Source organism: Ostrea edulis, chromosome 7 (assembly GCF_947568905.1).
Source record: "Ostrea edulis chromosome 7, xbOstEdul1.1, whole genome shotgun sequence".
NCBI lineage: Eukaryota > Metazoa > Mollusca > Bivalvia > Ostreida > Ostreidae > Ostrea > Ostrea edulis.
In genome coordinates this window covers 60,650,832-60,676,023 of record NC_079170.1, presented here as the reverse complement: position 1 = coordinate 60,676,023, position 25,192 = coordinate 60,650,832, and the positions used below count along the sequence as shown (strand labels likewise).

Here is a 25,192-nt window from a genome sequence, read left to right as displayed (position 1 = left end):
AGTGTTTCATAACGATGGTTAAACTGCTGATACAGGTAGATTTTTACCGTTAATATCTCCAGTTTGATCAATGATTAAACCCTGTGGTAGTAATATGCTTTTTCCATTTTTTCGGTTAAAGTAGATTTGTGATCTATTTACAAGAAAAACGTAACGACTTTATACCGGAGCGCATATCTACTATGTTTGATACATTTTATTTTCATGTAAACACTCAAAATTGTTTTAAAAGGTTAACAGGTTCCTCCTTTTTGTGTAGGGCAGATTTTATCAAAGAATGTATAATTTACGTGCATCAATAGAATATGACCTGCCTTACCATACCTTAGCAGATATTGTAGCGGCATCATATTGAAATTTAAAGATCCTATTAGAATTTCGATTTTCGTATCTGATAGTTTCCCTTACCAGCAAACGTTCATGCAGGAAAATTAAAAGAACATACATTTTTGCTGAAATCCAAAGCAAATTTTTGGAAAATCTATTTTGATGAGAAATTTATTTTCCTGTAGGAAATTGATTTTCATTAGGAAATATTTTCAACTGGAAACGTCTTCTCAGAATCCAATAGGAAATTCATTTTTTATTTCTTTTTTCAGGATGTATTTCTTACTTTTGAATGAGAGTTACCGGTGAAATGATGAGTTTAAAGTCTGTGTAGGGTACTCTGGTATTCGGCATCATTGATTTTGCTTTGGAAAGTAAAGTAATGGTGGACACTAATTTGCCTCTGGAAATTGTGTACATTTATCCGAAAACATGAAAATCCATACCCACAATCCTCACTGAATTATCTCACACTGAAAGAACTTTTCTCATAGTCACTGAGCATTTTGTAATAAAGGAGTATATTCTTACTTAAATGATATTGTTTTGCGAATACAGAAGGTATAAATCTCTGTTTGTATACGACCGTTATAAAACGGGACATATTGTGTATTATTGTAGCATTATATAGAGGGCTCATTATTTATCCTATAACTCCTTCCACGTTTTGTAAGTGAGTACCCTTTATAGAAAACATATTTGTATTGAAGATGATAATGATAATGATGTGGCAATTTTGTTTATCGTTATTATCATTTGTTTAGTTTTACTTGAATTTTTCAGAAATCTGCAAGGTATTGAAATTAGTCATTAATATTTCTATAAAGCGTTAAAGTGAGTGCATTTTTTAAATTCAACTCCTCTCACATGTTTCAAACTAATGAAGGTCTTAAAAATTTATATATTTTAAGGAGTTTGATTCCTAAAAAGTGTTGACCGTGTTAGAGTAGGTTACCAGTATCCCGTGCTTGTCGTAAGAGGCGATTAAATGGGACAGTTCTTAGGATTAAACCGCAAAACTAAGGTCTCGTGTCACATAGGGTGTGGCACGATAAATACCCCTCCCGGCCGAAAAGCCTTAAGCGTCGAGCACAGGTCTAAGTTGTACAGCCCTTCACCGGCAGTGATGACGTCTCCATCTGAGTGAAAAATATACAACCAACCATCCATCCTTAAAAATTTGAATCGTCTTACATGTTGGCAAAAAATACTCCTTGAGCATAATCACTTTTGGGATATTTTAGACATTCGAGATCTTGATTTGAATATTTATTTCCTATCACAGTTTTAAGGTGGGTTCTGTTACGCATACGATGCAAAATAGAGTATTACGCAGCTTGATGATAATGGATACTACATTAATACCACCTTCACACTCACGGATTTTTCTTACGAGTCCTTACGGATCTCCGACTCTTAGTCAATCGCAAGCATTCGTAAATCACTCGTCGGTATCCGTGTCTAAATCGTAACAATCCGTGTACTTTTACGGATTTGTGGAATACAGGTACGTAAGGATCCGTAAGAAAAATCCGTGAATGTGAAGGTACCATTAGTAAAGATCTACAACTCATAATGTAACAAAAACACATTCATAAGCCCGTGACGGGCGTAATGTAACCGTTTTTGTTTACTTCATATCATGCCGTTTACAGGTATTGGTCAGAGTTGACATACATGGCCTGGAAATCACGAATAATGGAGGTAAAATGTGAAATTTCTTCAGAATTTGTTATATCAAATGATGACGGACTAGCAATTCAAGTATTGTAAAACAGTGGTATCATTCAGTTGGACAATTTATATATTCTTTTGAATTTATGAATAGATAGTACATTATTCATCAAATAATGTATGCAGTTCAGCCTAAAAATTACATGAAGAGAGACCCTATTCATAGATTGTATGAAATAAAAATTGATACATAATTAGTTTATATACGCCACTTAATCCCCTCCCTGAATTGTCCCCAATTCCACTTCATAGCATTTTACAATAAAACCATAAACTTTGGCATACATTGCTGATAGGAAACTTTATATTTCATGATATATAAGATTTGATATCAGAAAAACAGTTTTACTGTACCAGGATTATCTGCTCTTAGTCTGATTATGACGTAACCGTTCACAGGTACTGAAATGGTGTCTTTCAGTGGAGGATTCTCCAAATTTACTCCCGGTATGTACCCAGCATTCCATGAAGGATCTGCCCAAGTTGCTTCTGTACAGCGTTCATTTAAACACCTAATATCCGGATTTGGTCCAGTAGCATTTCCAGTTACGGGATCGTAAGGTGGATACGCCATCTTAAGTACGTGAAAATGATGTCCGTGGATGTGTATAGGATGAGATATTCCTATAACACCTAAAATAGTACAGAAACATTAATTAACACGTTCTTAATTTTTGGTGACCCAACTTTACACCGTTAATCTACATGCAAAAGAAGACTGAAATTATGTCATTTCGAAGAATGTTTCTACCTGATTCATTTAATGATATTTCTGTATGCTTGTAGAAAATAACCTGTTTATTGCGAGTTTCAACTTTTGATGTATTTTACTAAGATCATGTCGCTTTCCTGTCACATCAGAAGTAAAACAATAACAGAATGATCAATAAATATTAATTACATTGTAATCATACGTAGCTGAATTTGCTAAGCCAGAACCTGAACCGTAATCCAGAATCAAAGGGACACGAATTTCACATTTTAGTAAAGACGTCCAAAGATCTTAATATTTTGCTGCGCACTGCTATAGACCAAATTGATAGCAATTTTTAAATTTTTTAAGGATTGGAAAGTACATACATATTTTAATAGGTCACATGGCTCTGGTTCCTGATACATAAATCCATCTTAATGATGAATTATTTCATATCCTTACCAGCTACAAAACTGTAGCTCTAAATGGGAAAGAATGAATATCTAAACATGAGAATTTTATTGTCCTGTAAATTTTCAGTTCTAATGAAGCTTTGAAAAGTTATTAAAGGTACATTATGTGTGTAACTGGCACATGTAAGTGTTAGTAATAGGTTGATACTAACGTTTGAGATATTTAAAAAAAAAATATACAAATGTATAGGTCCCGATTCGTATGGAGAGATCGGTTGCCCTTTAAAGTAAAGGTTTGAATAAAGGATAAACCTGTATCTCCCTAATCTATCCAATTCCTCCTATAAAGCTACAGTTCTACTCTACTACAAGAAAATCCACAGAGAATGATTGCTTTTACCGCCAAGTGATTGTCGCCCGATATAAATACATCGAAACGTTCACATATATTTCTGCATACATGTACTATGAAATAAAATCTTACTTATCGCTGAAATAACTATTTCAATGATATTTCCCAGATCAAATTTGAGGATATGGGTACAGTCACACTCATTGCTAGTACATGTTCCACAGGGGGTTATTGCATCCATTCCAGGATATGTCTATAAAACAATGAAAATTTTAATAAAGATAAATGTTGATAACATTCACCCATAGAGAAAATGAAAATGCACATTTCCAATATATATATATATATATATATATATATATATATATATATATATATATATATAAATGCTTAGTTCAATTTTATAGAATACATAATGCACTGTAAGACAATGTGTTAGTCCTTTCGTTTCCATTGTTCGTCTTCTTGGTCAATTTATATTTTTTTAACTTGCAGTTGAATCGAATGTAAGTTATTCTCCATCAATTACCTGTATATATCATTCATTTTTTAACACATTTAGATTATTGAAAGAGAGATGAAACTTATACGGGACCGGCGGTTGATTAAACATTGGATAACGATGTACTGATATTTATTATACTAACACGGAACTGTGTATATGTACATGTATGCACGTTTGTTTGTATAAAGGATCTTAAAAAGCTGACATATTCATTGGTCAATTCAATATTCAAGTAGGCGGGTAGGTCGATGTTGAAACATGTGTGAGTATGCAAGAATAATTCTAAATGCCTTACCAAAACTGTCAAGAAGCGTCTTTATTTTACGGTCCATTGGAAATGTATACAACGTTTATATTGTAATAAATGGTGAAATTTGAGCAATGTGTTTCGATTCGGACCTCTATCAATTTCCCAAAATGGAAGTGTCACGTAACCCATAACTATTACACTATATCGCGCATGTAAGTATAACATGAATTCATAGCTTTAGATAAAAGAAGTAAAAAACACAGTATTTCACTTGGTTTCTGTCATATTCCAAGTTTATGCAACCTCACACCTCTAATCTTAAAATAAAGATGGTGATCTTTTAAATTTAATGAGTTCGATTAAAATGTTGTCTTTTTGAAATCATATAATGTAACCAAAATTTTGATTAGCTAATCTAAATATTGAATTTCGAATCTCGCATTTCAAATATCGAATCTTGACTTAGCTTTTGGGGCTTTCATAGTAAATAGAAAGGATTGATGAAATGTTAATTAACAAATTACAAAACAAATTCAACGTCATGCTAATATTACTACATTGAGATTTAATTTTGATTGGAGTGAATAAAAATGAGGTATATCATTAAAAAAAGTATATTGATTTCCTAAGTTAATATTTAAATTCTGATTATCATTTATGCTATAGAATTATTTGGTAAAATTTGAAAAGTGTCATCAGCACTATTTGACAATAATTGCATGAAGTACCTGAAGGGGTGAAGTTGGTGTGACAAATCGACGGCCATTGATTTGTGAACCTCTCGGAACTGAAATTAAACAATTTGCCATTGTGTATCCTTCTTTACGAATAAAATGAATAATCAGAGGTGTTTCTAAGTTATCTCCCTCTTTCTCTATACTTCCCTTTCAATCCATAAAATGGGGTTTAACATGACCCATTACAGTAGATAATAATTAAGGTACTGACAGAGGTTATTTAAACAGAGAAACACAGATAATACGTACTTACTTTGAACGGCAATATTAAGAAAGAACAATTGCTTAGTAACTCCTGGTGTCACGATAGGAACAGGATTTTGTTTCAGCGTCCACTGTGTAGCCTTTAGGTGTGTCAGAGGCACATTGACGGTGTTAGTACCAGCTGGCGAGAGCCTACAGATAAACAACAATGCGTCATCATTTGTATCATCATATAATCTGATTATTAGCCTTGACTTCAAACTTAAATTTCTTGTTTGTGTGCAGTTTTCTTCTAATCAAAAAATTGGTACATATTTTTTATCGTGTTGAATTATTGTTCAAAATTAGTTGTTAAAAAGGGTATTTCTCTCTCCGTGTACGATAGAATATATGTTCAGTGGACCCCACTCCTCCTTTATTCTTGCATTATCAAATCGTATTTTCTATTTATTGTTGATACATTAATTATGTGTATTGTTTGGGAAACAAAGATAAATCTATGAGCCAAGTATAAGGTATGCATTTTGCCGGTTCTGACTTTACATACACATAAATCACAACTTCTAACTTTTACATACACATATTTTACAGGTTCTAACTTTACATACACACAATTTACTGCATTTACCTTTCCAACTTTGCTTACACATAATGTACAGCTTCTAACGTTCCTTACACATGATCTACAAACTGTAACTTTACCTAAACATGGTATACAGCTTGCAACTCACTGTACTCGATATTCAGATTCTAGCATAACATACAAATACATGTAATTTACAGTTACTAACTTTACAGATTGTAACGCGTACTACTACACCATTCAAAACGTCCCGTTCCGTTAAGAACCGTCCCGTTCCCATATCAAACCCTCCAGCTTTTCGTTCCCAGCCCAAAGCGTTCCGCTCTCATTTGATACCGTCCTTTCCCTCAAACCGATTGATTGATGGTTTTCGCCACACTCAACAATTTTTCATTTATATGGTGGCGCCTAGTTTTTATTGGTGGACGAGAGAACCCAGATACAATGTACCTGGGAAGAGACCACCGACCTTCCGAAAGTAAATTGGGAAACTTTCTCACTTACCGCCGCGAGCGGGATTCGAACCCGCGCCGACAGAGGTGCGAAACCTTGTGATTTTGAGCGCGATGTTTTAACCACTCGGCCACGGAGGCCCCTCAAAACGATCATTCCCTCAAACCGTTCGTTCTAGCCTGATCATTTGGAATTCGAGCGTCAGTTTGTTATCGTAGGACAACATGCGCTTTGGCCAGCTGGAAAAAGAATATCTCTCTTCATTGTACACAATATTTTGAAGTTGTACAAAGATGGAGTTCTGCAGTTCAAATCTATAAAAGATTACGGTTCATCACAACACGACGGAGCATAAATGTATTTTCATTTTGGGGTAAAAACCAAATTTACTTTTATCAACATTATGAATGAACATTAACTTACTGGAGAAGAAAATATGTGAAAATGGATTATTCGTTTTGAAACCAATACATAGATAGACGAATAATGATAATATTACTGTTGATTTTTTTCTTTTATCGATTGGAGAGTTCGAAACAAACAAAATGTCAAATTATAAAATCTACTTTACATACGCGTAACTCTTTGACTAACATGTTTCAAAATGCTGCAAATGTTGAAAAATTAAAATGAAATCTTTGTTAAAATTCCTACTCGCGTGTTGTCATTTGAAAAAGCAGGTATGAAGTGATCGAGATACTAAGAGTTCCTAGAGTAACGGTGTACATGCACTGGTCTACGGGAGAGTGGATACGGAGTCCACCCTATAGGTCCCCGTCTTAAGTGACATTTGCTTTTTTTAAATATCCCTTTTTAAATTTTGACAGATGTCTTCAGAGCTCTTTTAATGTACATGTATCAAATGGGTACCATTACATGTACCATCAACCTTTCATGATATTGATACAATGCAGGCATTCTCCTTTAGGATTTTAACACAAAATAAATCATTTGTATTGCAAATAATAATTATCAACGATTTTCAAATTAGAATTCTCACGCAACTAGATTATAAGGGCCTTCCACAGTAAAATGCACTATAATTATTGGCTGAAATCACACCTCAAATTCACAGGTATCATTACAATTGTTACGGTTAAACACCGCAACGATGCTACCCATATGTGGACTGTGACTGAGCTACCGTAAATTTCCCTCATGGTAATTTCTCGTAACGTCAGTTGAATATCCCATAACACTTTATTTTTTGGAAACAGCAAGAGACCCTATTTGTAAACTAACGTTCAGGTTCATGCGGATTACCAGTTGAATTTTTATTGATATACTCAGAAATAAATAAAAATCCTTTACATGAAAAGTGTTGGGAACAAATGCATACTCGAACTAAACATGCTACATGTATGATTTAACAACATATCAACAGTCATTAGTGATTTAACGGGGTTGGCCACATTCCTATATGTATCGTTAATAGCGTTAATACATAAGACAGACATTGGTACCTGCGCTTTTCAAACGGATAAATATATCTAGAATATATTTTTAAAAATTCATATTGCTTTTTCTAGCAGATGAACCTGAACTTTGCCACTGTTTCTGTAGAATGAGATAATTTATGTATACATTGTATAAGAATTTTTTTTAACGCAACAATCATTCAGATTAAAGGCGAATTCAGGGTCACAATATAATATGAAAATCTTTTTTGTGCATACTATTCATTTAAAATGGAGAGTGATTTGATATCATGAAGGGGTAATATATAACCATTTGAAAAGAAAAGTTTTCACGTATACAGTTTCTCACTTGATAACGGTAGTAAATAAAGACAAAATACTATGACACTTTCCCCGCGATACAACAATAAGAATATGTACGTTGTGACGTACTTTTTCATTGTGAGGTCATATAGTGAGAAGTGCACAGAGGTACATTTATAATAGCACTGATTTTTCTCGGATAGCTTTAACTGAGCTGCGTAATTATCATTCATTATTGAATAACATGTACATGTATTGATCTATTAATTTGGACATATTTACTTCAAATGAGTGGAGGGGCCTCCGTGGCCGAGTGGTTAGAGCATCGCGCTCAAAATCACACGGCCTCTCACCTCTGTCGGCGCGGGTTCGAATCCCGCTCGCACCGGTAAGTGAGAAAGTTTCCTAGTTTACTTTCGGAAGGTCGGTGGTCTCTTCCGAGGTACATTGTATCTGGGTTCTCTCTTCCATCAATAAAAAAAAAAACTGGGCGCCACCATATAACTGAAAAATTGTTGAGTGTGGCGGAAAACATCAATCAATCAATCAAATATGCATATGATAAAATTTCGAACGGTTTACCGCACTACTATGATTTACATTAGTATATCAATATGAACTCTTGGTTAAAGGTTACAAAAGTTTATGCAATACATGTACACACTGACTTCCTCTTTAAGATTACGTGTGCATTATGTAATCTACAAAAAATAATAGCATTCTTGAGTAAAGAGTGCCAATGTAACACTGAGGCAGGCTACTGACATGCAAGTTGATGTTAAAGGAATTTTAACAGTCTCATTTAAAATCAACATTTCGAACATTCTATGGTCGTTATAATCGTCTAGCGTAACATGCTGTCTGACGTGTTTCATACCGATTGCTATGCCGTTCTTGACACACTGATTTTGGCTATGGATTATTCCGTTTTCCAGATCGGGATATAGGGCTAAAGGCGGTTGTGACCGGTCGACAGGGGATGCTTACTCCTCTTAGGCGACTCACCTCTGGTATATCCAGGGGCTCGTGTTTGCCCGACTCCTTATAGGAGTTACTAGTATGAGGTTGATCACTATTCGTTATATTCACCTTTCATAATATTGAAATCAGAGATAGTCAAATATTACACAATTCCATTAGTACTGTTTTAAAAGTGACTTTGTTTTCTATCGATTACATTACATAAATTTTAATATTCCCAGATGGAATTTAAGGCACATATAACTATATGCATTAAAAATTATCTCATTTTAGTTTTCTATTTTTAATATTTAGAATCCTTAAAAAAGCTATTTCTAATGTTTAGCAAAAAATTGAATATCAGTTGTCAAGGTACATCAGAGATACAAAGCTCATAATCGTTTGTTATGTAAACAAGGCTCGCGCCTTGTTTTTGTTTACACAGGTTACATATAATTATAAGTAAAAGTTCATTTAAAGCAGATTTTTTTTATTCAAAAGTTAATTCTGAATCCAATTAAATAGGTTCTAGTGCTTGACACATCTCATCTTCTTTTAAACATGCTATTCTCTTTTTAGCCATCTATGTGTAAACAAAAACATGATACGGGCTTTGTTTACATTTCAAAGAATTGCGAGTGCTGTATCTCGCCCGCAACTCAACAACTGAAAATTGTCAATTCAAATCGTGTCCATGCCCCTTTAATATACTTCCATCTCCGTCATTTCATTTTAAGATATTCATAATATTAATCAAATTAAACTTTTATCTTGGTAATTTATGTCTCTCTTTTCCGCAATGTATATGCATTTATGTATGACTCTACAGTGCGATAGTTGCTCGAAATAGCGATGGTCACGTCAAAATGCGATTGCTCGTTGACTTTACCGATGCAAAAGTGCGATGGTCACGCCAAAATGCGTTGGTCCCTCCCCTATAGGCACACTTCGACAAAGTGCGATGGTTCCTCTTCTATAGGCACACTACGCCAAAGTGCGATGGCCCGTCATTTGCAGGTGCACCACATCAAAGTCCAATGGTTTGACACTCCATAGTCCGATGGTATGGGGTAGAGTAAAGTTTGTGAAATTTATGACGTCATTGGCAACGACTTTGAAGATCAAACCGAAGAAATGCAACATCAGGTTGCATCAATGCATCAATACGTCTCCGGGCTATTGGAGGAATACACGGGTGATTAAGATTGACATGGACGATAGCAAGGGCAAGGCTTACACTGTTGAGGATTGTAAGAACGGCAAAGTTCAAGTACAAATCTACTTCACCCAAACATGCTTTAATTCATGATCATTCATTACTTGTGATGTACACATAATAAAATCTGAGGGGATATGCTATAATGCAGAACATCCTATGCGATTTCGCGTTTGAAAATGTTGTGTTTATTAACAGGACACCTAAATGGTAATGAAATAAGTTTTTATCATTATTACCATTTTGCATGGATTTTGCATTGATATATACATCAGTGACACAATACACGGTTGGTACAATTTCACTTTTACAAACCAACGGACTTCGACGCTTCACTCCGTCGCACTCTGGTGTATTAATGTGTATCATCAAACTTTGGCGCATGAGTGGGGGCCATCGCACTTTGGCGTGTCAAACCATCAGAGTTTGGCGCAGACCTTCGCACTGTGGCGTGGTCCTTGCATTTTGGAGTCTAATCGCACTTTGGAGTCTTACATATATAAAAAGTGTCCAGGCCAAACCGTCCATTCCCATCTTCGACCAACGCGTTCTGTTCTCCATGAAAAACGTTCGTTCCAAATCTCGAAGCGTTCCGTTCCCGATACAAAGTGTTCCGTTATTGCTGAGAACCGTTCCACTGTTCGTTTCCCAAATAAAACCGTTCGTTCCTTAACCTTACAAGGTTCATTCAGCGTTCCACTGGTGTAATAGTACGCTTCAGAGTCTGAACATACACATGGTTTACAGACTGTAACGTTTGTAAACGTGATATGCAGATTGTAACTCTACCCACATATACTTTCAATACACTGTATACATACAAATTAACAATTTTTCGTACCGATGATATACAGATTGTAGTTTCATGTGTACATGATTTTCAGATTAGAACCTAACGGACACATATATTTCTTACTGGTACATATGGTTTGAAGAAAGGGACGTAAACATCTGCTAGATTTACATGATATAACCTGCATTTATCTTCCCATACGCGTGATTTACAGAACATTATCTATAGTCTACTTACCCATACACATGATTTACAGCCACACAAGGAGAACTCGGTCGGCATTGTCGAGGCATGATTCTTGGTTCACGCTCATCATCCTCTCCATAATAATTCAAGACAGCGTGTGTACGATCAGGATGAATTATGGGTTCCTGTGGGATCATCATGTAAACTAAGAGTTAGGATGTTGTATCAGCTTAGGCATAGGGAAAGCAATATGCATCAATGCATATATAGAAAGGGAGGTATAGAGAAAAACCAAAGATACATATTAATACCGATAACTGAATTAAACATAGCATAGTTACCCCATATAGATATCCATCAAATATCAATACTTAACTTTGAAATAGAATGTTTAATGTAGAACCTCAGATTAATGAAAAGTGAAGATAACGAACATTGTTCAATCTCATAACTTATAAAACGAATACTAAATAAATAGCTTGGCAAACACGGATCCCTTGACACAACAGTGGTGTTATCAGGTGTTTAGGAGGAATAAGCGTCCCTTGTCGACCAGTCACAGTCACTTTGAGCCCTGTCTTGATCAGACATGGGTCCTATGTCTTGATCTGGTAAATGGAGAAATCTGTAGTTAAAATCAGTGGGCCAAGAACAGCCTAATAATCAGTTTGAAACACGTTAGACAGCATTCACCCAATGATAAGTTGTATCGGTAAAATGGATAATTATAACGACCATAGAATTTGCGAACTGTTGACTTTGAAAAAGAGTGTTGAATCCCCTACACCATCACCTTGATTGTCAGTAGCCTGTCTCGATTTAGAAACTGATCAAACGCATTGCATGTATAAGGAATATTGCTACATAAATAAGGGATGTTCACGATGGAGAAGCTGAAACTATCCAGTTTGTCATAAAGTTGAATTGTTAGCTTGCCATTAATATTGATTTTCAGTAAAATATCTAATTACAAAGCAGATGTGGATGACCCTGTGGTGTCTTTTATCTCGAGTTCACATGGATATATCGAAACGACATATGAACGAAAATGATTGTTGCCAATAAATAAAACGTCATCGATTTAGTTAAATGTAGAGTTGAAGGCTACAGCAAGAGATTTTTCTTCTCATGTAGAAGTTTTTCAATAAACTCTGTTTCTTAAAAAAATAAAGGTATGTCAGCTAACAAATGAGCACAATTCGTGCCCACAAGAATATAAATAGACTTTTAGAAGACCTGATCACTAAAGACTACGAAGATATTGTCAATGGGGAATTTAGCACATTTTTTTTATTTCAACTTCAGAGTACTTGCACGTGGAATCTGAGTGCTGTTTAACAAAGTAATCCAAAAACTTTCTTTGTTAAACACCACTCTGATTCCACGCACAAGTACTCTGAAGTCGAAATAAAAAGCATGCTAGAGTTCCTCATTGACAATATCTTCGTGGTCTTTGGCGATCAGATCTTCCAACAGTCTGTTGAAATTCCCATGGGCACCAATTGTGCTCCCTTGTTACCTGATTTGTTTCTATAGTCATATGAAGCAGAATTTATTCAAAAACTTTTATGTGAGAAAAAAAACCCATCTTGCTGTGGCCTTAAATTCGACATTTAGATATATCAGCTACGTTTTGTCTATTAACAATAATAACTTTCATTCATACATGTATGCCGATTCAATATATCCCTTTGAGCTCGAAATAAAAGACACCACAGAGTCGTCCACTTCTGCTTCATACTTAGATATTTTATTGACAGTAGATATTGATGGCAAATTGACAACTCAACTATATGACAAACAAGAGGATTTCAGGTTCTTCATCGTTAACTTACCATATTCATGTAACAATAGTCCATTATCACCTGGATATGCTGTTTATATATCTCAAATGATTATAGTCAGTTTTTAAATCGAGGCAAGCTACTGACAAGCAAGTTGATGGTACAGGATTTCAACAGTCTCGATTGAAGTCAGCATTTTGCAAATTCTATGGTAGTTATAACGATCTAGTTCGCCAATACAACTTATCATTGGGTCAAATGTTGTCTGGCGTGTTTCATACCGATTGTTAGGCTGTTCTTGACACACTGATTTTGACTACAAATAACTCCGTTTACCTGATCAGGATGTAGGGCTCACAGCGGGTTTGACCGGTCAACAGGGGATGCTCACTCCTCCTAGACACCTGATTCCACTTCTGGTGTGTCCATGGGTCCGTATTTGCCCAACTATCTATTTTGTATTGCTTATAGGAGTTGTGAGATTGATCACTGTTCGTTATATTTACCTTTCATGTATGACTAGTCACTAGAATTTTTCTTTTTTCATTTTTGCTAAAGAAGCAACTGTCTATGATGTCAAAAAGTCTTATTTTTAATTTATCGTGAGGAATGGCCGTATAAAGCGTGAAAGAGTCCTAAGTTTTGATGTTGCTGATTTGAGAAAAGTTTTGCAATATCAAATTTACTAAAAGTTCTTTGGGTTTTTATCAGAATCCGCATTTGATTTACATTATGATTTAAATCACTTCTGGTTTATGTTTTGGCACAGTACGTTTGAAGTTTCTCCTTCACAGCTGTTAAAATTTTCGTGAGGAGCAAATATAGTATATAGTGTATGTCCCAAATGAATATAGCAACCCGGCTAGATAAAACATCGGTACACCCAATTAAATACACATGATCTAACAGATATCCCGACTGAATATAGCATTGCAAAGATACCCAATCAAGTATGGTATAAATACCCTGGTAAGGTGTAAAATACATACCATAACCAGTTCAATATAATATAGACACCTGAACTACAAATGGATATCCCTATCAAACATAACAGATGTCACCCAGTTAGACCTAGTATAAATGTTCTTGTAAAAGGACGGATATTCTAGGTTGAAATAAACATTTCTTTTAAAACAGATTTTTCCTCAAACATGCAAATAGATCATTATAAGTCTTACAGTTTAATGCAGCTCTCTCTCTCTCTCTCTCTCTCTCTCTCTCTCTCTCTTTCTCTCTCTCTCTCGTACGATGACTTGCTACACATTGGTTGTTGAATTTAAAGGTCGCGTCATCGAGCTCCGGTGCAATTGGAACAACGATAGTCTTTTTCCGTGAGAGTCGAGGAGAAACGAAAAAGGTCGAACAATATTCTGACGTACACTTCTGCATGCTAAAGCTGATTTTCCCCATACACTGTAGTATCCGATTAACTTCGTTTACATATTTACTGCGTGGACTTCAGGGTCCACGCGATAAGTTATATCATGGATACTCCAATTAAACATTGCATAGACACATTCAATAAATGAAGCACCTCAACTAAATATAATAAAGATACCCCGATTAAATGTAAAATAGATACCAAAATAAAAATATCATAGATACATATATCTAAACCAAACATAAAAATGTACCCCAACTGAATATAAGATAGACACACCAATGCATGCTGTAAATATAGCCAATGTAATATTGCATATATACTCCAATCGAACATAGTACAAATGTCCTAATCAAATATAGTGTAGATAACCCAAATCAAGATACACTGTAGTATTGATACTTACAATGAAATATAACATAGATATATCAAATATATCAAATATGATATTCATAACCCAAATGAGTATAGTATAGTATAGATACCGCAATTAAATACAGTAGAACCTCCAATAGACAGGGTGCAGATAACTAGCATAGATAATAAAGCTTAGATGAAAATATATCTGTAGTATAAATGTCTGTTACATGTAGTAAATATATAGCTTTAAAAAATACGATTTCATAAGATAAATATAGTATGAATGCAAAAGGCCCCTCAAATTAATATTGCATAGATAATTGAATAGATTTAGAACCTTCAATGAATACAGTAAATGTTAAACGAGCACATAAAACCTATAATATATATAACATAGACATGACCATTTGTGTATAATTCCACACACACACACACACACACACACACACACACACACACACACACACACACACATATATATATATATATATATATATATATATATAGCTTACACCTATTTTAAAAGTAAAGATCTCCAAGAATATACCCCTGTAGCTTTTTTTGTTGCAGTTGAAAAGAAGTTGATGTAATAGTTGTCTATTGGTCGTCCGGTAAAAATGATGAAATCTACTCTCTCTGCAGGTTGAATAGCCACACTGTCAGCTTTGAAAGGTTCAACGTCTTGTCCATCAAATGCAACAATGATGAGCATGTGCTGCGAATGACCAAGAACAAATATCTTAAGGTTAGAGACAAAATCGAAAAATCCATAGTAATAAATGTATAAAATGAATGGAACATATCAAATTACCTGTAGAGGGGATGCTTATATTATGATGAGGACTGTACATACGCGTTTTATTCTAAAGTTTTAATTTTTGATTATGCAGTGAGAATTACATCGATGAGATGCAGCAAACATAACTATCATTTCACCAAAAGAAAACCGTTGAATAAACTGACATTTGTTATCAATACTAGCATACATACGCCATCAATAGAAATTTCCAAAGGATCGGTGAATGCTGAATTGATAACTCTAAATCGATAGTATCTATTCTGGACGACTACAAATTTTTCCAGTGGTATCCAAGGTTTCTCTGAGGCGTTGACGTCGTTCAGTATATACTTTCTTCCTGAATAGGAAAACTTAATAATAGAAAATATTCCCTTTATAGATATACTAGCGGAAAAAAGAAACTGTGCATTATTTAATATATGAAAAAATAACAATGAACAAATCTTTATTTTTGTAATACTGTTAACAAATGTATTCGTTAAAATATTTCATAATCCATTAACGTTAACGTCGAAGAACGTCAATTTCAGCAAACTCGAAAGACACTGGTATTCGAACTTGAATTAACAAAGTTAATAATGCGTGTGACCACCATTTGCATTCACGCATGCTTGACAACGGCGCCTCATTGATGCCACTAAAGTGTTCAGAAATGCTTGAGGGATGTTGTTCCAGATGTTGGTTAAAGCTTGGCCTAAATCAGCCAATGTCACTAGCTGATTAGGTAAACGGTGTAAACGTCGTTCCATTTCATCCCAGACGTGCTTGATCGGCAATAAATCGGGGGAAACAGCTGGCCAAGGCAAGACATCGATATTCTGTTGAACAAAAAAGTCCCTGACTACACGTGCAACATGTGGTCTTGCGTTATCTTGCTGCAGAGTGATGTGATTTTGTTGTCTCTGTATGAAGGGTATCAAATGGCGCTGAATAATTTCGTCTCGATAGCGTACGCCGGTGAGATTTCCATTGACAATTTGTAGAGGGATCTTTCCACGTGCTGTTATTCCACCCCACACCATAACGCTACATCCACCGAATTGTCGACGTTGCACAACACAAGCGTTCTGGTACCACTCCCCAACGCGACGATACACTCTACAACGGCCGTTGTAGAGTGTTATCCAAATGAAATCTGGATTCACCAGTGAACACAATATTGGTCCAGTCCTGTATTCTGAATCGTTGATGTCGTCTGCATCACGCTGGTTTAGCGATACGATGACGTTGAAGCAATATTGGGCGCACCGCTGGACGTCTTGGTCTGATTTTGTGCTCGCGCAGACGATTAAGCACATCTCTTGGACTGATTGGTCGAAGTCCGGGAATGCTACGAGCAGTCAAACTTGCTCTGTCTGGAAACGATTTCTCAGGTGCACAATCTAATGTAGTTGTCCTGTCGGCGTGACGTCACACGAGGACTCCCAGAACGTGGTCGATCCCGAGTGTTACCAGATTGTTGGAAACGTCTCCATAATGACTGGATGGTGTTCCGATGAACTCCAAGGTGTATTGCTACGATGTTTTGTGCCATTCCAGCTTGAAGCATCCCAACAGCACGATTACGTTGGTTTTTGCTGAGTCGTGGTATGACAGAAGGGTAAATTCTGTCAAAACTAAAGTGCTTTTCTTAACGAATAGTGTCCAAACAAACCTTTAACACTTCTTACTCCAAACAGTATTGGCCAGTAAAACTCGTGCGTAAGAACACTTCAATAAACAACATGTGTTCTTTAACCATGAAAAAGTCCGTGCATCTTAGTCGGGTACTATCCAATATTGTTAAAAAACATGACCTTTATCGATTGTTTAGATTTTATAAATATAAACAATAAATATAGAAAAATTATACGAAATTTTATAAAGCAGTTTCTTTTCTCCGCTAGTATATATTCAATTGTATATTCTAAATGGAATGCTACAGAAAAAATGGTTTGAATAACTATAAGGTAAAACTTTTAAATTTGCATACCTCTTCCATTGACAAGACCGGTATTCAAATGATAAATCACAAATGATCCATCAGGATGCTGTAAAAGTGGTTCACATTTGCCGTCGTACTCTTCCAAGCTAACAGAGGAAAATAAAACTATGATGGTTTATTAGACTGCATGTATTATGCTTAAGAAAAAAAGGTCGCGTTTTTGTTGATAATGTAGGATAACTTCAAGGTCGAGAAATGTTGCTTTGAAATATAAATTTCGAGGTGATAGCATTTCCAGATCGATGAGGGTATCCTGCATAATCAACGAAAACAAGAACGTCATTTCTACTGCGTCTGAGAAATAAGTACCTATAGAGCTACGAATTAGGTCAGTTCGTGACGTCATGGCAATTTTCAAAATGGACAACACATATAAATGTGTTTTGCTCAAGAAAAGGTGAGGTGGTAGTGTATGCTAACATTTATTTTCAAAAGTATAATTTCAAGTATTTGATTTGATGACGGATTCTATCAACTGCTTAACTTGAATACACAGTCCAAGAAAGTTACACTAATGTGGAAGAACTTCAACTTTTCTGCATGTACATCCCCATGTTTGTTTGCATATATATCGATTTCGGAATGCAGAGGATTGATTAATATTGAATGTCAAATATTCTTAATATATTTATGAATTTGTTTTGCAACATATATTGAATAATTTTATGACTATAAATTGAATTACCAGTTATCGACTTTATTACCAAAACACGAAATGCAAGTGATATGTGTATAATTTTATTTGTAATCAGTTATGTACATGATACATATAAAGGTATCTCACAGAATGACCGCTATATTCCTTGATCTTTGCAATAACCGTGGTAGAATAGGTGATAAATACCTGTATTAAATTGTTCATGGGGATCATGTAGACAAGCGTCAATTCTGAGTGAAATTGTTAATTTCAACATGCTTCTATTGGTTATGGTAATATAAGCCATAAAAAATCAACAAAAAGGTAAATGTTTAAACAAACCTTCAAACACAAATTCTCTGTCGTAATAATATCGAAACACTAAGGTAATTATCATTTTTACAGAATGATTCCCGGTGGTAATTTGTGCGCGATTGCGCTGCACACTATGTCATTGGCAACAAGGTATAACAATGTATGCTGACATAAAGTACTTATACATACATTATCGACTCTTATAAAACCTGTATCTTGATCAGCAGCCACGGCAAATATCATAGTCGGCAATGAAATGTGAGAATGGGCGACAGCATATACCGGGAGACGACAGGGCAGCATAAGTTCATAATGCAAATTTTAGTACTTACATACCAAAGCTTGAGACGTCAGCAACAAATTTCTCTAACGTTCCGACGTTAAACCAATTAGTGACGATGGCTATAAACTCAGCGTGGACATCTGGTATCGCCTCGGACTGGAAATGCTAAAAATGCATACACACATCATGAAATGAAACATGAATAAAGATGCCGAGTATATGCAGGTGTGAATTTGTTACTGTAACAGTTTAGTTAGAAAGAATGTTAAGAGGAACATGGAATGAATATGACTTTTAAGAATATGTGTTTTGATTTCCTTGCAGTTTATGTCAAGTACTAAACACATATAGATCTAATAGATCTGTGTAATACAATTCTTTACAATTGGTGGTCTAATCCTCGGTAGAACGATTAAAGCCCCCGCTATCCCATCAGAACGTAGAGTGCCGGTATGTCCATGATACCAAGTGGTCCCTGATGGCGAGGCAAGGAATCTGCATTAACAAAAAATAACTGCTAAGGTGAAAGAAATTGCATATAAAGCAAATTGAAAAAGGTTTTGAGTCACCATTGAATTTCAAACTTTGAAGACACGTATCAGTGGGTGATCTAGAGCATTTGCTAAAGGGGGTAGAACCCAAGGTTTTGTTTTCGGATTGGGGGAGTTTGAAGAAACCGAAATGGGAAAGTGGAATCATTTACACACGGATTACTTGGATTTCTTGTACATGTATTACTAGGATTAATGAATATTAGTACAATTAATACTTAGTATTACTGACAATTAGTAAGCTTACTAAGTGTTAGAGGGATTACAAAAATTGTATCTTGTAGGGTTCCTGAAAATCATTTTGCAATCATGAGAGTTTGTAGGATTACTGATAATCGGTGGGGTGAATAGATACTGGCTGCATTACTAACCATTATTATGAGAGTTAAATATTTAACGGAGTAATGATGACAAAAGCTCTTGTCTAGTAGTAGTAGTTTTCAGCATGTGTGGGTTCAGAAATTATTCAAATTTAAAAACAATTGATTAAGCATAATCATGAGATATACATATTGTAAAACTTATACGGTACCAATTTTGATGCACCAGATGCGCATTTCGACAAATAATGTATCTTCAGTGATGCTCAACCGAAATGTTTGAAATCCGAAATAACTATGAAGTTTTAGATCTAAATATAGCCAAAAACAGCGTGGTTAACAAGTGGAGCCAAATTCATCCAAGGATAAGAGCTTTGCATGAGGGAGATAATCCTTAATTTTGAAATGAATTTCTGAATTTTATAACAGCAATTAAATATATATCCGTATTTTCAAGCTAGTAACGAAGTACTTAGCTACTGGACTGTAAACATCCCCTCACACAACAGCCACACACACACAATTAGTGCATGTGTACATACACAGCAATAATAACCAAAGGGTTTTAAGTAATTTTGAAAATCTCGAAAAAATGCAAAAGATTTACTTTATTTTGGTTGGATGGAATTTGCAATGTGTAAAATTATAGTGTCGGGTACCTGATGCAATAGAAAATTCCGTATATTATAAAAGTAAAGTATGGATGTATACATAAGTGTATTGAAAGTACTTGGTGCTTTCGTGTCAGTGCGTTAGTTATTCATTTCTCAGCAAGTTACATTTTGGCGCTAATATCGTAATACAGTGGTGATGCATATATACGTGATAGCTGTATTTTAAAATTGTGGGGTTTTTTTTCACTGGACATGCACATATAGGTGATCTCTACGACGAAAAACTAGTTATATTTATCTTTTCAGTAAAACAATCACCAAACGCTGTCTAATTTATCACCTGCTGATATATTTACGATGAATAGAGATATAATGTTTACATGTAACATTCATGTACTTCTACATATAATGCATTTGACTGAACGTCATGCTACGGTACTGTTTCCTTTGATATTAGCCATACTTTAAATCAGACAGAAAACCTTTAATTTCACAGAAGTTCAACATACTATAATGTCTAGGGGCGGAGTTTAGCTGTACTATAACGTCCGAGGAATCGGACTACAACTTCCCAACTATGAACACAGAAAGGGAACAATTTGGTGGCATTCAATGACGAAAGCATAAGAAAAGCAGCATCTAAAAAATGAAGCAAAACGGGTGTGCCCATTCACACATATCGATAGATATGTAAATGCGTTTATTGATTCTAAACTGCAAAAGGCACGTGTTGTAGTGTATTTTGTAAAGTATGCGAAATACTCTAGGCAAAATGCGCCTAATCCCTCATCTGCGCGGTTTCATTATCCATTATAATTTATATTTGAGATAACGTTATCTCATAGATAGCATTTTGAAACTCTAAAAAGTCAATGTCATCCATCTTCATGTCGAATGTAGCGATTTTCGTTCCTACCTCTAACTTGTGACAACAGCAGACTTATTACGTCATATTGCACGCAATTTTACAATGATTTTATGAATATTCATGACAAGAAATTTACAGATACTTTTGTATAGAATTTATTGCACGGAGGAGAGTGACAGTCTCTTCACTGTGCGATTCGACTGACACGCCCCTCTGTCCAATGAAATCAAAACGAACGAAAGCAAATACTGTAAATATAATTTGCACGTAACATCTTACTCCATTTACAAACAAAAGAAATCTTAGATACATGGACACTAACATATGTTTGAAGTTTTATATGTTGGAGTACGTCATATTCCGGATTGTTTTACCTTACATAGATTCGTAATCTGCTTTAAATGATATACCACATATGTTGGTCTGTATATGACCCCCATTGCCGAAGAGTACCAAGGACTTCTGTGAAAAGGGACCTACACGTTTAAAGTTGTATAAAAATACTAGCAATGACTTCCATTTCCTGATGCCGGTCGCTTGGAGAAGGAACGACCACAACCTATGTGAAACCTTTTAGGTGTGATGCGACGGGATCAGATTCTAATCCTGGGAACTTCTGCTTTGTAGAGTGAATGTCCCAAGAATTAGGCCACCGTCAACTTTATTTCAGACAGTGATTTAATTATACAATATTTTCTATATCACCTTAAAAACAATCTAACAATTTATTCGCACAAAAACTTATATACATGTATACATTATATACATCATATCTGATACCACGCAATGGAATTTTATATATGTAGCTTTGCTCAAGTGTAAAAGTTTGGATGTTTATGCATTTCATTTGGGGGATCACTGAATGGTTTACAAGAAGTCTTTACAGACCTTTATGATTTACTGAAACGGACCATGGACACAGAGATAGAGTACGGGCCCAGGATAATTTACCAAGTAATGCATTGTCCATCTGAACGTACTAGTCTGTTAATCTCCGATTAAAATATGCAAAAAAAAAAACAACAAAAAAAAACAACAAAAAACCGGAGCTTCTTTTTCAGTTTAATGTAGAATGATATCAATTTGGACCCACTCCCTAGCAAAATACTCGGGGCTCGCCCTGATGTTAAAAAATACCTATATTGAAATGTTTGCCCAGGTAAAATTGGACATTGGGAAATCATAGCCGTCCCATCCATCCATGGAGTCCCCCGCTGAATCATCCCATGCCAATGTATAGATAGTGCCTCAGTCCTCAGCTGATTACGGACAGTTACGGAAATCTGAAAATAAACAGTATTCGTATTGCATTGAAGTGTTTGCATTGGATCAATTTTTCTTGGCTCAGATAACGATATGATTTCTATAGAAAATTTACCTCATGTTTTCATTGTTTTCGAGGATTTGAAGTTATTAATGTATTAGGGGTATAAACACAATAACCGAAAACTGGATCCCACACCCAATAAATTTCTCCTTTTATAGTACATGTAGTTTTAAATCGAGCAAGCTACTGAGTTGAGACTATAAGTTGATGGTACAGTGTTTTCAACAGTCTCGTTTAACGTCAGTATTTTACAAATCATATGGTTGTTATAACGATTTTCTGAGTAACTACAACCTGTCATTCAGTGGAGTACTGTCTGACGTGTTTAAAATCTACGGTACCAATTTTGATGCTCCAGATGCGTATTTCGACAAATACTGTCTCTTCAGTGGTACTCAAGCCGAAATATTGGAAATCCGAAATTACAATAAACTTGTAAGAACTAAAAAAAAAAAACAGAGTGCCAAAGACTTGAGTCAAATTTGTCTAAGGATCAGAGCTATGCATGAGGGAGATAAACCGTTCTGCATATCTAAGCTAAGGCCAATTCAACTTAATTGATAGATTATAATCCCAGTCCGCCTCTCAAAAATCGGCCCGCCACGAATTTTCTTATTTTCTGAAACTTGCGATTTCCGGAAAATTTCCATGTCCAACTCCGGTATTTACACTTCTTGTTTACATTTGCGGTATAGCAACGCGTGGATAGCTACGTGAAAAAAATAGATATGGTTTTCTTATGTTTCTATGGGCGTAAATGGAAGAAAGAGATTAATGTTCTTCATATCTTGAAGAAATTTGCTATCTTTCTGTGTTTGAAATTAAAGTTTAACCTGAAATTCGTCTGTGAAATAAGCATATAGATCGATATCCATCTGGCATTAAATGATACACTTTTGATGACAAAACTTCGTTCGTCATTAATATTTTTCTCAGAAAATAAAAATTAAACAAGAGGTCCATGGGCCACATCGCTCACCTGAGTCACCTTGGCTCATATCTAAAGATTTCTCCTATATATTCGCATGTAAAACTTTGATCCCTATTATGGCCCCAACCTACTCCCGGAGGGCATAATTTGTTCAAAATTGAATCTGAACTATGTCAGGAAGCTTTCATGTGAATGTAAACTTTTCTGGCCCAGTGATCTTTCAAAAGAAGATTTTTAATGATTTTCCCGATATATTTGTAAGTAAAAATTTGACCCCCTATTGTCGCCTCATCTTACCCCCGGTGGCCATGATTTCAATAAACGTGAATTTGCTGTATGTCAGGAAGCTGTTATGTAAATTTTCCTGGCACAGTAGTTTTTGAGGAGAATATTTTTAAAGATTTTCCCTATATATTTCTATGTAAAACTTTGATCCCCCCTTGTGGTCCCAACCTGCCATGATTTTAACAAACTTAAATATGCACTATGTCTGGAAGCCTTCATGTAAATATCAGCTTTTCTAGCTCAGTGGTTCTTGAAAAGAAGATTTTTAAAGATTTTCCCTATATACAGCGGAACCTGTTAATCCGGACACTTGGGTTCCCAGCAAAATTGTCCGGATAAATGAAGCGTCCGGATAATTGAATCGCATATTTTCTATCTTTTCATAAGTAACCAATATATGCCTACTTTATTGATGCATAGGGAATTTAACACATTATATCGTTGGATTTGACCATTTGCATTAGTAAATAAATTATGATGATGTTAACATTTACATGTATTTCAAAGCACTAAAATAATGTACGTGTTCACTTTATTTGCGTGTGCTTACATTGTACATACATATGAGCCCTACAAATAAATATACAAAACTGTGCACCGTATGCGCTAAAACAAATAATGAAGCACTTTATGTAACTATAAGTAAATAAATCATTAGTAACTAACATAATCATTTACACTTCAAACATTTCATCACACTTTTACTTCTTAAAGAGACACTACAGCTCATTTTGCGCAAAAATCATGAAATGACAATTTTCCCAGCACTTTCTCAATTTTTGTTGCATTGTTGAAAGTATGAACTTTGCGAAAATAACACTTATCTAAAGTTAAAAATTATCGTTTTAACGTAAAAATTAATACTTTTTGATGGCCTATACACAAAATATCGAGTTTCCTCCTTTCAGTCTTCAGACGCATGCGCATAGACAGTAAACAGTGCAGCATGTCGTCCAGAGAGAGAAAGTGTAGTTGATAGATCTAGAATTTTGACAGATTCTGTGAGAAAAGAGGTAAAATTAGAATGAGATAAAACTCATACGTGAAATAAAATTTACCTTGGTATCAGTTTGACCGTTGGAAAACAAAGAGCTCGGAGAAACACATGTAACTCAGTGGCGGATCTAGGATTTCCGAAGAGGGGTGTGAAAGTAAAAGATTAGCCAAAGTAATCGGCCATTCTGGTGCAAAATTTGGATTTTCATTCACAATCTGTGGGGTAAAAAGGGAGGGAGATCCTGGCCCCCAAAATCTGCCATTGAGACTAGCTGCGAAGATACCACGTTTAAAAGTAAGTGCTATTTTTATCTGAACACGACACGTGTTAGTTGTAAAAACATCGGTCAGTGGGAACATGGAAGGTTTCTGTTGAAATGATGATTTATAATTACTTATTATAAGGAGCAGGGAATAATCTTATACTTGAAAGGTGAGTGTGGACCCCCTTGAAGGGGAATTTAAATAATTTCCTACAGAACACCTTTGCTGTCATTCAAAACCACGTGATGTAAATAAGCATTCAAAAGTCCGAGTCAGCATGAAGAAACCTTTGAATTCCAAACGATCTTCAAAGCGCAGTTGAGAGTAAATTGATGCATCCCAATTGTTCAAAATTGTCAGTATCG

The 25,192-nt window shown here is 35.3% G+C and overlaps 1 protein-coding gene across 1 annotated transcript in view; it reads right to left on the bottom strand.

Annotated features, from left to right (window-relative positions):
• The window catches only part of LOC125656388 (uncharacterized), a 40,573-nt gene that overhangs the window by 4,163 nt on the left and 11,218 nt on the right, over window positions 1-25,192 (bottom strand). Inside the window, exons 3-13 of the mRNA XM_056144889.1 lie at window positions 22,162-22,307; window positions 19,055-19,166; window positions 18,721-18,836; window positions 17,425-17,522; window positions 15,644-15,789; window positions 15,201-15,368; window positions 11,180-11,313; window positions 5,266-5,408; window positions 5,004-5,062; window positions 3,653-3,773; window positions 2,416-2,694 (exon numbers count right to left, since the gene is read on the bottom strand). Coding sequence (XP_056000864.1) covers window positions 2,416-2,694; window positions 3,653-3,773; window positions 5,004-5,062; window positions 5,266-5,408; window positions 11,180-11,313; window positions 15,201-15,368; window positions 15,644-15,789; window positions 17,425-17,522; window positions 18,721-18,836; window positions 19,055-19,166; window positions 22,162-22,307 — 1,522 coding nt within the window. The remainder of the gene's footprint in view (window positions 1-2,415; window positions 2,695-3,652; window positions 3,774-5,003; window positions 5,063-5,265; window positions 5,409-11,179; window positions 11,314-15,200; window positions 15,369-15,643; window positions 15,790-17,424; window positions 17,523-18,720; window positions 18,837-19,054; window positions 19,167-22,161; window positions 22,308-25,192) is intronic.